At 51.2% G+C, this 13,019-nt stretch overlaps 1 protein-coding gene across 10 annotated transcripts in view; it reads right to left on the reverse strand.

The window, feature by feature from the left end:
* Nucleotides 1-595: 595 nt before the first annotated feature.
* The window catches only part of CDK5RAP2 (CDK5 regulatory subunit associated protein 2), a 182,358-nt gene continuing 169,934 nt past the window's right edge, over nt 596-13,019 (reverse strand). For 5 of the 10 annotated variants that reach the window (XM_089913673.1, XM_089913672.1, XM_089913675.1 and 2 more), the window contains 4 exons: nt 11,915-12,058; nt 4,974-5,100; nt 1,127-1,173; nt 602-703 (listed from right to left, as the gene is read on the reverse strand). In XM_089913673.1, the coding sequence (XP_089769799.1) occupies nt 632-703; nt 1,127-1,173; nt 4,974-5,100; nt 11,915-12,058 (390 nt within the window). In that variant the 3' untranslated portion in view covers nt 602-631. Of the gene's footprint in view, nt 709-1,126; nt 1,174-4,973; nt 5,101-11,914; nt 12,059-13,019 lie in introns of all 10 variants that reach the window. The other 5 variants (XM_089913676.1, XM_022578895.2, XM_089913671.1 and 2 more) reach the window with 3 other exon arrangements.

The raw sequence follows: 13,019 nt of genomic DNA on the forward strand, positions 1-13,019 counted from the left end.
AATGCACCAGGCAGGACAGTGGGGAGGAAAGACCACCACCACCGTCAGGACACTGCGATGCCAAGTCCCCGCCCCAGGCCTCGCTGGGTCTTTCCCACGCTGGGCACGGCACCCCCGCAGGGCGCTGCTCCGGACATCACTGTGCCGTCACTGTGCAGTGCCGAGGGCGGCCCAGGCACCCTGGCCACACCACGTGGCATCGTTCCTCTCTGGACACTGGGTGGCTCAGCACAAAGCTCAGGTGACCTCTGAGGGCTACGCCAGTCCCAAGACCCCCAGGCTGTCCCTGGCTTTAGGCTCTGCACAAAATAACGGCATCACCAGGCTGAATGAGTCGTTAAATGAGCATCTTCCAGCTGCGGGGCTGGCTGAGCACCAAGCAAATCCGGGGGAGGCGGCGGGGGGAACGCGAGCCCACCCGCGTGCCTGGGAGTAATGCCTCAGCTCCGCGCCGGCCCCGGACGTGAGAGGCCCGGCGCCTGGAAGCTCCCACCCTATCTGACAACAACTCCACGCCAATCTTAAGGTGAAAGATAGGTCTCCTTTGGCCAGACAGCCCTTCTCCCCTCAATAAGCGGGAACCACGCTTGTAACAAAGAGACAGGACGAGCTAAGTGGGGAACCACGAGCTTTATTGGCTGAAAGTTCTCCTCAGGAGCCTGGCCTGCTGGGACTGGACGTTCCAGGATGGGCACTCCCGGGCCTAAGCTAGGAGAAGGGAGGGGAAAAAATGAGAATTTTAGGTCCCACGGAGGGTCTCTGGAGTAAGATTACTGACAGAATTAATGGTGAGAATGCTATTCTGAAACTACTTTCAAAGACATACTGTTTGATCAGTAAATATTTATAGAACCAGATGATAATGAAATATTTATCAAACGCCTACTATGTGCCAGGCGTCGTTTGCCGTACTTCTCACTGGTAAGAAACAGCGTCCCAATAATTAGAACAACCATCAAAAACACGGCATGATGAAACGAAACTTTTCATGCGCTGCTGGCAGAAAAATACAACTGACAGAGAACACGTGACTGGGTTTCACCTTCAGCTTCGTTTTTCAAAAGAAGTCATTGCCGGCCCCACACCCATTCCCATCCCCCAAATGGCTTTCTCAAAGGGGCATCACCTCCAGGTTTCCTCTGGCCTTCCGAAGGATTTTGTGCGTAACGACCACTAAGGAAAGAGCAAAGAACGGGATGATTAGACATAGATGCCCAGGAAGACAGTGTAAAAGCCAAACGCAGGGAGGAGCCCCCAAGCCCCACATGGCTCAGGCGTGTGGTCAGCCCTGTAGCATCCAGACCCAGACGTGTAAGGCCCCACCTGCCCCATCACACATCCCAGCATCAAATAACCCATCAGAGAGGGTGGACCAGAGACCCCTCCTCAAGTCCAGGCTAAGCCACAACCTCAGCGATACTAGAAGGCAGAGCGAGCGACACCACGCTATAGACGGAAACTGAGGCTCTGCAGGGCCAGCGGGACCCCCAGGGCCCGCCTCTGCGGGCTGGGCTCGTGGTGCCGGGCAGGGGAGAGGCCTGCACCTGACTAGGGCCCCTCAGCCCCCCGGAGAAGCAGCGCTGGGAAGGGGGTGCACCCGCTCCAAGCAAACCCACACGTGAAGGCCAAGTCGAGGGTCGAGGGCACAGCAGTCCTCGGAGCGGGGGCCTGATGACGGGGAGGAGGACCAGACTGTGGGTGTCTCTCTCCTGAGCTGCCCTCCAGTGGCCCCCTGGGCCAGGCACACTCTACCTGGACAGCAGCGGGCGGGGCGGGATGTTCTCACATGTCCCTGTGATCTGACTGATGCCCTCCGAGCTGCGTGAGGCAGATCCCCAGAGCATCAGAACCCACGGGGGGGTGGGGGGGGGGAGTGCCCGCTTTCAGGGCAGCAACTGTAAAGTAAGGTGGCTTCTTCCCTCAGTCCGTGTCTTGTCCAACAAACGTCAGCAGCAGCAGGAATGCCGCCACTGAGGGGAGATCGGCCCGATAAGGGATCCACCTTAAACAGGCTTTGGTGATGGCCAGGGACTCCGGCTACCCCCAGGGAGGACACACAGGCTTCTGGAACTGGGCCTTTAGCCAGTGGGGCCCCAGGCTGAGACAGTCTCCCTGTCGGTACACACGGCCCAGCTGCCCAGTGGCTTATTCGGAATAGGTGCCATGTGGTGGCCTTGAGAAAATATTTCTTGCCTCACGAAAATTTCCATCTGGAGGTAACGAAGTCTGTTTGCAATCTGTGACACCGCGGGAGGGGACAGATGGTGTGGGCTTTGTTTTTAACTGGGCAAAGTGAATTTCAGAGGTGCCCACTGCCTCTCTGTGCCCTTCCCCAGCCCCACGCCGCAGGGCAGACATTCTTAAGCTGGGCCCAAGGCTATGTGTTGGAGCGTCCTAAATCCTCAGAAACCATGTGTGTACAAGGATGCGTGCATCCTTCTGGGGAGAAAGATCCCCTCTCCTGAGGTTCGCCAAGGAGCCTGTGACCCGGAAAAGATTCGGTACCATGGCTGTGGAGGTTAAAAATAATGTTAAAACAGTACTAAAAGTACGGAACGAGCTAAGTCTCACCTGGCGCAAGTGTGAAGGGGCCCCACGTCTGAACAGCACTGCCCACGTTCAGAGAAAGAAACTCCCACTGAGATGAGAAGCCCGAGGGACAGAGCGGGGAAGAGCTTGTCCCAAATCAAGGCTGGCCCCAGGCAGAGGCGTGACTAGAGCCCAGGTCTGTCTGACTCAGCACCTGCTCTTCCCACCTCAGCAGGGCACTGGCAAGGAAGACACCAGCCTCAGTGGTGTCCAGCGGTGACAGGTGGTTTGCCAGCTGTGACCTCAGTGCACACCCCCCAGGGATTCCCATCTACAGGCGGGAAGTGAAGTGGGCGGTTCCAGGTCACGTGGAGAGGGTCTCACGGTCACCCTTTCCCTCCTCTCCCTGCGGACTCTGGGAGGAGCTGGAGTGTTCGCCTTGGCCTAGGCAGGGAGCAGCCCCAGGCCCTTGCTCTTCCTCGTCACCAGGCGGGGAAGGGAGAGGAGGGGACACTACCCAACTTCCACTCAGTCCCTTAGAGCCAGAGCAGACCCTGGGAGGCTGGCGGGGTTTGGGGTCTTTGGGGCAAGTCACAGGCCTGGCTCAGTCACCAGCTGTGCAAGCTTGGGCAAGCCCTCCCCTCAGCCCACGCCAACTCTGCCGGGCCTCGGAGGGAGATGCGGAGAGGGGGCACCGTCTTGAGCACGGGAGACGCTACGACACGTTTGAGGTCTTTCTGACTATTAAGGGTTTGCCACCACCTGAGTGCACAGAATTAAGTCTGACCTCATGGAATAAAGGAGTCAGAGAACTATCACTTATCGAGCACCCCTTCTGTCCCAGGAAGAGTACCAGAAAGTTGAGGTATCACTACCATCCTTCTTTTACAGAGGAGAAAACAGGGGCACTTTTTTATGAAGCTGTGATGAGAAATCCAGGCCCATCCGGCCAGTCCGAGTCCTCTGGAATTACCGTCTCCGGTTAGAGATAAGGAATCTAAAGCTCAGAGAGTTCAAGTCATTTATTCCAGGTCACGCAGGAGAGCGGAGATCTGAGCCGCGCTCACTGACGATGGCAGCCTCAGCAACCCGGGACTCAGGGCTGGGTTCTGTCCTCTGGACCTGCCGTGGTAACTCACCCATCTGAACCTACTTCCAAAATACGCTCACCTGCAAACAGGGGTAACTTCATGCTCCCTGTGACTGCCTGGGACAACGGCTACAGGGCAACACCAACGCCGAGCGCGCCAGTGTTCCCTGGACCTGGGGGCTGTACAGAAGCACTCTTCCCACCTCCTCAAGAGCCGCTCCCGGGGCCGGACCCACCTGGCCCACAGCTACCTCAGGCACGGCCTTGATGGCTCTCCCCGCACTCCGCCGCCTCCAGCGCTCCTCTTCTTTGCCAGTGGCTTGAACCCCCAGGTGGAACCCCACGGACACCCACCGGTCTGCCAGGGCCGCCTCCTCACCACCTTTCAGCCCCGCCCCGCCTCCCGGCCCCTCCGTGCTCAGCCAAGGGGACCTAACACACGACGGACGCCGTGAGCCCCGCGGCTCCTTCTCGGGTCTGGTCCACAAGGCCCCTCGTGATTCAGGGATGTCGAGGGCCTGGCCACCCAAGGCCTGGCGGGGCCTGTGCTGCTAGGAGGCTCCGCCGCGCGCACGAGGGCACGGGTGCCGGGGGCTGAAAGCGCGCAGGGGGTTTGCGCCTCTGAAGCCCCTGGGCCAGGGCTGGGGCCACCTTACAAGCGTTATTGGATGTCTCCGGCCTTGCGTTTCCGTGTCTGTCTAGGAGTGTCTTTCTCAAATCGGTGCCCTCCTCTGGATCCCACCGCCCGGCCGCAGGCCCTCCTCACCTGCCTGGACCGGCCGCCAGCAAGCCCTTCTCGACGCAGATGGACAGTCCGCTTGGAGCGGCTCCCACCCGAGGCCTCTCACGCGGCGGCCCCAGTGCCCCAGGCCCCTCCCACCTCCACCTGCCACGGGCAGCTCCAACTCCAGCAACATGAGCTGCTGTCGGCTTTCCTCACAGGCAGTCTCACTCCTTGTCCCTCTGCCCTTGCCCACACTGTGCCCTGTCCACCTGACCAACACCGACTCCTCCTTGAAGACTCAGGTCAGGTGTCTCTTCGTCCAAGAAGGCACCTCCCAGGACAGAGCGACCCCCTCCCCATCCCACCTCAGTGCTCCCTGCGCCCCTACACGTGTATGTTCCCATCAATGCACACCACACACCTGCCTCCCCAGGGAGGTGACAGTCCCTGGCACGGAGCGGCCCCTCCACAGAGGTCCGTTAAGGGAATTCATCTGTCTGGGCGGGTCAGGATGGGTGAAGTATGAAAGGAAGCCCATAAGCAGGAAGTGTGAGGACAACCCAGGGCTGGGGTTTTAGTCCTCAGAGGCAGGCAGTGGTCAGCCGTGGTGGCCGCCCCCCAGCTACTCACGCTGGTCAAAGATGACTTTCTCCTGGCTCTTGCTCAGCTGCAACAGCTTCATGGTGTTTTGCAACTTCTTTTCTTGTTCCAACAATTTTTTGTGTAGTTTGCTGATCTCTGCCTTCAACTCTCCAGTCTAAAGAGAAAGGGAATTAGAAACATGAACACAGAATATAAACGTCAGATCACAGAGGAAGAATTACAAAACCATGTAAAAAGTGCTCAACCTTACAAACAAAGGTATCTGAATAAAAACTAGAAGCCTAGTTTTCTAGGCTAGCTCTGCTGGTCAGATGGCGGGGAGGGTGTGGGCAAAGCCCTCTCACGACTGCTGGTGGAGCTGTGCACTGGCACAGCCCAGGTGGAGCCACGCCCGGCGAGATGCAGCAGAATGTAAAACGTGCTCAACCCTCTGACCCAGCAATTCTACACGTGGGCATCTACCCCCAAGGAATGGTAACGCAGGCACGAGAAGACGCCTGTGCACCAGGATGCTCACCTCAGCACTGCTCACAGCGGGACAAAAAAAAACCACCTGATTTGTTTCAATGGGGATTTAGATAACTCAACTACGGTACTTACGTACTATGGAATGATTCTGCAGCTATTAAAAAGATGCTGTAGAACTTCATTTATTGACATTGAAAGATGATCGTAATTAGGGACAGACGTGCCCAACAGCTATTGTGCGCCACGCACTCCTGTTCCGTAAAATTGAACACATATATTTCTATCCATAGGTGCGTATATCAAGATGTCTAAACTATTTGATGAGAGACACATCACGAAAATGTTTATAGAGTTTTAGTTCTGAGAGATGGGATCTAGAATAATCATTTCCTTAACTTATCAGCATTGAGGGTTTTTTCCCAAATACTATAATGCTGGTATTTTTTAAATTTTTTAATGCTTAAATCTTTTTTTTTTTAATTGGAGTGTAACTGTTTTACAACGTTGTATTAGTGTCTGCTGTACAATGAAGTGAATCAGCTGTATGTATACCTATATCCCCTCCCTCTTGGGCCTCCCTCCCTCCCTCCCACCTATGTCATCACAGAGCCCTGAGCTGAGCTTCTGGTGCTATACAGCAGGGTTCCCACTAGCTGTCCACTTTACACAAAGAGAATATAAAGGTATTATTAGGGGAGTATGATCTATTAGGAGAACCTGTTTTGATTTTCCAGAGGTGAGGAGAGTGGATGGGTGGCAAAACTAGAGTCCCCAGACCCCTGAAGTGAAAATGTAAACACCATCGCGGCTGTCTTAACCAGTCTCCACTGAACTAGTTCACGGGGTTAAGGACACTCCCTTTCTCATAAAATACCTGGACTGTGAGATACCCCGGCACAGGCCACCCTGTGCTACACTGAAATACCTCTGCTCCCAAGAGGGGAGATGTTGGGCTGTCAGCTTACGAAGAGCCACTTTAGTTTGTCCCCAAACTTGTTTATGGCTGTTGTACTTGTAATCAGTTATATGATTTAATTAAGTATTAAGTAAACCTATGAAACATGTGTATGAAAAGAGAAAACCGGTTGAATGAAAACTAACATATGTTTCAGGAAACACTTGATAAAGACGAGTCACTAAAAAAACCACATTTCTGGCAAATTAGGTGTGGGTGAATAAAAGATGTGGGAGGAACACAGTCTAGAAGGATTCTATATTCAAATTGCTTTGCAAGTGCCTAAGTTTTTTCTTCATCTTAAAGAAACGGAAATTGGAAGTGACAGACATACATTATGGATATAGTTTATGAAAGAAAGAAGATGTGGAACTTCAATCAGCAGACCCATATTCAAAGAAAAGGCCCTGGCCCTACATCAAAAGAGTGGCCAATGAATGTACATTTAACTGTTTTAAGTTAAACTGAAATGTTTAAGGTATGTATCATTTTTTGATTCCCTACTTTAACCTACTTTTAAGATTAACCAATTGTGTCGGCTACAAGGACTTCAACTGTGCTTCCAAAACAGATCCTAATTTAAACATAAGGTTTTCTTTGATTCTTCCTCAAGCTGAGAGCCCAGAGACTTGTGTTCTGGTGGTGGCTTTGTAGGCCACACATTCTGGGACAAAGTCACTCTACATTCAGAGCCTTAGGTCCGCATCTGTAAAACAGGGATGATGCCTGACCCTCTTGTCACACTGCAGTACAGTGAGACTCAGATGAGAGGATGCCTGAAGACAGGGAGAATGATTATTGCTCACCTCGCCTGGCTCACCTCTATTGCTCTTTCTAAAGTCAGCTCAGGCATGACCCCCTCCAGGTCTCCTTCAGACCCTTCTCTACCAGGAGTCTAGGTTGGTTACTGCTCCTTTGGGCGCCCATCGTGCCCAGTGCTTCCTCTAACGTTGCCCGTTTCATGGTGGATTATAACTGGTCACTTACTTGTTTGCTTCCCCTCCTAGACTACAAGCTCCCTGAGGGCAGAACTCAATTCTTCCCTCTGACCCCCAGCGTCTGCCACGGAGTAGGTGCTGTGAGACCATCTGTCAAGTGGTGGGTTCACCTGTGCTCTCAAAACACCCTGAACGCCCTGAATTCTATCTGGCACTGCGGACGAGGAATTTTAATTATTTATGTGTCTACTGTTCCTCTGAACTTAAAATCTTCATTGTTACAGGGTGAAGACACCATGGTAAAAACAGCAGGGCTCCAGACTCCAGCTCCGATGCTTCTAGCCGCTAAGATGATGGAGCAAGGGAGTTTCAGTTCTTACTTCCAGAAAATGGGAATAATACTACTTAACCCTCTGAAGGCTCCCGTAAGGGATAAAAGGAGTTGCTGAGTGTATAGCAGAGTGCCTGACACCCAGCAGGAGCTCAACAGAGCAACTTTTCCTCAGGGCCACAGAGCTGAGCTCAGAGCTGGGACTTAACTTACTCATGAGTGTGCTGCCCGACTTCTGGAACTGTGTATTTTTTTGTTTTTTGTTTTTTTTTTGGTTGGTTGTTTTGTTTTGTCAAATGAAAAGTCTCAAACATTTACAAAAGTAGAAAGAATAAGATGATGAACCACCAGTTTCAGCAGCTATCAAATCATGGCCAAACTTGTTTCATCTATATCCCTGCCCATCCTCACCCTAAAATTATTTTTAAAATCAATCCTAGAAGCCAATCATATTTCATCCATAAAATATTTTAGTACATAGCTCTAGAAGAAAAAGATTCTTTAAAAAAAAAAAAAAACAAAAAACCGGGCTTCCCTGGTGGCGCAGTGCTTGAGAGTCCGCCTGCCGATGCAGGGGACACAGGTTCGTGCCCCGGTCCGGGAAGATCCCACATGCCGCAGAGCGGCTGGGCCCGTGAGCCATGGCCGCTGAGCCTGCGCGTCCGGAGCCTGTGCTCCGCAACGGGAGAGGCCCGCATACCGCAAAAAAAAAAAAGAAAACAAAAAAACCCCACAATGTCATTATCACATCTAAAATAACGAGAATGACTGCTTAGTATCACCGACTAGATGTCAGTAGATACATTGCCCGGATTGCATCATAATTTTTTTTTTAAACAACTGGTTTGATTCAGCGTCCAAATAAACGCCACGTTCTGCATTTGACTGTTAATGTCTCCAGTTCCTTTTAATCCAGTGGGTCTCAGAGCCACCAAGACGACTTGTAAAAAACAGACCGCTGGGGCCACTCCCAGACTTTCTGATTCAGTAGGTCTGGGGTGAGGCCTGAAAATCTGCCTTTCCAAGTGTCCAGATGATGCTGGTTCTAACAGTCCAGGGACCATAATCTGAGAACCACTGTAAATCTGCAAGTTTCATTCTCTCTTTTCTCTCTTTTTTTTCTTAGGATGAAAAGATGTTCTAAGCTCATACTGTACATTTCCTGCCCCAGACCTAGAATCAAGCCATTTCTCCAAGGAGTCCTCGTTCCTTTTAGTAAGAAAAGGTATTTAGAAACCATAATTTGGCACCAGAGGTGCTCACTGGCACTGGATTGGACATTTTTACAGCCTTTTAAGTAAAAAGAACTAGTTAATTTTTAAAATAGAAAATACATCATGAGTTCATACTGGTATTTCCAATTCAAATTAGGGATTACAGGATTTTTACTTCTTTGATGTTTATTTGTATCTCTTCCCTGACGGTAAAAATTTCAACATAATAAGTTATTTGTTTTATCCTATGATAAAATTTAATAATTCCAAAACATACATACAAATATCATTACTAACAATATAATCACTGAAAACAGGTAAAAAAATGTTGGCAGTTCTTTTTGCCCACTAGGAATACATAGTCAAATTATTGTGTTTTAGTCACTGAAATGTTTCCTCTTTTTTTCTTTTTCTTCTTCTTTTTTTGGCCATGCCGTGCGGCTTGCAGGATCTTAGTTCCCCGACCAGGGATCGAACCTGTGCCCCCTGCAGCGGAAGTACGGAGCCCTAACCACTGGACCGCCAGGGAAGTCCTGAAATGCTCCCTCTCTGTGTGGTTATGTCTCCGATACTATACACAGGGAAGTTGGTTTGTTTCACCTTGTTACGAATTTTTTAAAATTGCTTTTTTCCCCACTTGGATTTATTTTTATTTATAATTATGTAAAGCATTTATACAGTTTCAAAGTCAAATTTATGAAACAAGGTCAATTCAGAGAAGTCTACCCTCTATCCCCGTCCTTCCATCCTCTTCCTTCCCACCCCTACACGTAGACTGTTGTGACTGTTCATCCTTCCACTTAAAAACGTTTTTATAAATGAATATGTGTACATATTTGTATCTCTCCCCACAACTTTCTTAGATAAACTGATATATATGATATACACTTTCCAGAGTAGTCCCAGGGACTGACTGTAGGAGATGCAAAAGGCAATTTAATGACACTCAGAGAAAACACCAGGTAGTAAAAAACCACTGGAGCTGCTGGTGGAGACTTGGAAATCTGCTTTGCACAGATTTCACACCAAGAAAAAGGCACTGTATGAAACATAGACAGGGACAGAAAAGTGGCTAGAGGCAATTTAACACCACACAGGGGTCCGTGTACACCAGCAGCCATATCAGAGCAACTCCAAGGTCCGTCTTCTGGCTCTAAAATTCTGTGATGCTAAAGGGAGCATAATCAATTACCCGAGAAACCCTCGGAAATAAGGGGCAAATCATCACAAGCACTGACCAGTCCCTAGACTAATTTGCTAGCGGGGGAGATCAATGTGACTCTAATTTGTATTTATACACACTCACATAATAGAAATAAGAACTGCATTCCATCTATTTAACAGACATTACTATGTACTGAGGTCAAAAACACCACATCAAGGGTGAAATGTTTAGTGCAGACACATGCTTTAAAAATCATATGGGAAAAAAAAAATCATATGGGCAAGTACCAGTTTGGGAGGATGAAAGGAAATTACTCATTCATTCATTCAAAAATATGAACAAAATAGACATGGCCCCTCATGGAAAACAGAGGGGCACAGACATTAAACAGACAAGTGTGTAATTATAACTTGTGATAATTAAACATTAAACAGACAAGTGTGTAATTATAACTTGTGATAATTATATTATCACATTAAACAGACAAGTGTGTAATTATAACTTGTGATAAGGGCTAGGATGAAGCAGAAGAGGATGCTATGATAAAGTGACCGGGAACCCTCTCTGACCTTGAAGTAACATTTAAGCTGAGACCTGAGAGGTGAGAAGGAGCCAGTCGGCCAGGAGAGAGCACCTGTGTCTTCTGGGCTCAAGATGGAAGACAGCTTGGTGGGTTAGGAGGAAAGGCAAGGTCAGTGTGGGGCTGGAACCCAGTGGGCCGCCCTTCCTCTCCAATACGCCGTCTTCCACTCCGTGTACAGATTTCCCTGCACAATGACTGCTCGTGTACTTCCCCGAGTTTACGGCACCAAACTTCCTCCCCAGGATCCCAAGACAGAAACCTAAGCACAGGCTCAGCAGAACCTTCCGAGGTGAGAGAGCTGCTTCACTGCTACTTCTTCGCCATGGTTGGGAAATCTGAGAGCTGTCAGAGGGGTGAACTAGATGAGTGATGACGTGGAATGCACATTTCCCTTCTGCCTTCCTGATGGCCTTTGGTAAAAATTTATAGGTTAGATAAAGGGGGAAATATCTATCAGGCCACCAAGCAAAGAGCTCTAACTCTTCCTTAACAAGTAGGCTCCTTCTTCCAGGGAGGTTTCCCTGATTATCAGAGCAGGTGCTCACCTTGTCATAATACGACATGTTTCCCACACACACACACAGACCCGGGGGACAGGCTCTGCTCTGCACCATGACAGATGGGGATGCAGATGGAGATGGGAGCAACCGTTCTTAATTCAGTCATGTTCAAGTTACTGCAACGTCTAGCTTTTAAGGGAAATTTCAATGGTTTTGTAATAAATGATTTTGTTTGGTTAAAAAAAAAAAGTAGTTTCTAAGTAGTTAAAATAGATTTACAAACCCCACTAAAATAGGATGCTGAAAGCTATCGAAAGGGATCAGACAGTCCAGGGAAAGGCATCAGAAATGAAAGACATTCTGAGCAGAATGGAATGACCTAGTCCACGAGGAAAACCTGGGACTTAAAGCCTATAAATCAAAGCCTGTCCTTGGGATTCAACGCCTGCACCTTCAAAGCCAGCTCTGCACCCTTGAGTACGTGCCTCACTCCCCGAACCTCAGTTTCCTGATGTGTAGAACATGGACAGGGTTTCCCTCAACAAAGATGTGCTGGCGGTAGGGACACGGTCGGGTCCAGGCGGCAGGCCAAACTTGCAGGGCCCCAGGGGATCAGGTCAGAACCGGCCTGGAGCAGCCAGCGCGGTGTCAGACATGTCACTCGAACAACATGGCGCCCTCCCTGCCCCCCGCCACCTTCCCCAAACTGAGGGCACACCAGCTGGAGGCCAGGTCCCGGGCTGGACATGGAGAAGCCTGAGACACAGGCCCCAGCGGCACCCTCGAGCCACTGCACCCACGTGCCACCACCCACCTGTTCACAGTGGAGCGTGCACTGGCCACTGGTGGGCAGTGAGACCCTCCAGAGGAGCGTCAGTAACCTCGAGGCCTCATCCAGGGTCAGCCTGGCTGCGCCGACACCGGTGACGAAGCTGCTCAGGGGCGCCGAGTGTGGACGCTGCGTGGGGGGATGAGAAGGCTGTTACGTGCGGTCTTGAAAAAGATTATGGACGAGCCGGCTTTAACGGGCAGCATAAATCCCCAGACCGCAGGGCCTGTGCTCCGCACGCCAGGCAAGAGCCTACTGCCGGGCGACACCAATTCATTGTTCTTAAAGACGGTGACTTATAGATTATGAGAGAACTTCGGTGGTGACGTTAGCCCGGTCAGTAAGCATGATTAATGGCCGCCTGAGTTCACTCCATTTACTGTGCCAAGAAGAGGGTCCCCGCAGCCACGGAGCCTCTCCGGAAGGTGAACGACGCCAACGGCAAGCGACGCGACACGAATGTTTCCCCTGGAGTCTGCATGGCGCCGGCGGGAGGCGGAGGTGCCCGCACAGGTGAGGGGGGTGACCTGCAACGCTCTTCAGGGAGCAGGATGACGGAGAAAGAGAGCGCCTTGACGGACAGAGACCTGGGTTCAAATCCGACCGCTCTGAGCTACCTTCCCTCAGCACCTGCACAGCGGGAATGACATCACCCACTGTAAAGGCTGCTCTGGGATGAAAGCAAATACGATCCTAAAAGGTCCTGTGCAAGAACAGCGGCCGCCAACCATCTTGAGGCGGCTGCAGGACGGCTCGCGGCAGCAAGCGCATCACAGATGGCAGCGTGGTGGACCAGACCACACGCTGCGTGAGGACCAGGACCTCAGGCACCCCGTTCACCACAGCAGCCCCAGAGCCTGAGCACGGAGGCCGGGAGGGCGACAGACAGGTGACTGGGTGGGAGAAGGGATGGACACACTGCAGGACTGGAGGATAGAGGGGGATGGACGAGACACTGGACAGGCCGCGGGGGGGGCAGTGCAGCGGGGCCCAGCGAAGCGACCGCGGTGACGCAGGCCCAGGCCTCAGCAGGTGTCCCTCCCGCAGAACAAGCAGCAGCCTCGCAGCCCGGACCCGACCTCATGAGTTT

Source organism: Delphinapterus leucas, chromosome 6 (assembly GCF_059928025.1).
Source record: "Delphinapterus leucas isolate spDelLeu-1000000601 "Yukka" chromosome 6, BTC_Dleu_Yukka2, whole genome shotgun sequence".
NCBI lineage: Eukaryota > Metazoa > Chordata > Mammalia > Artiodactyla > Monodontidae > Delphinapterus > Delphinapterus leucas.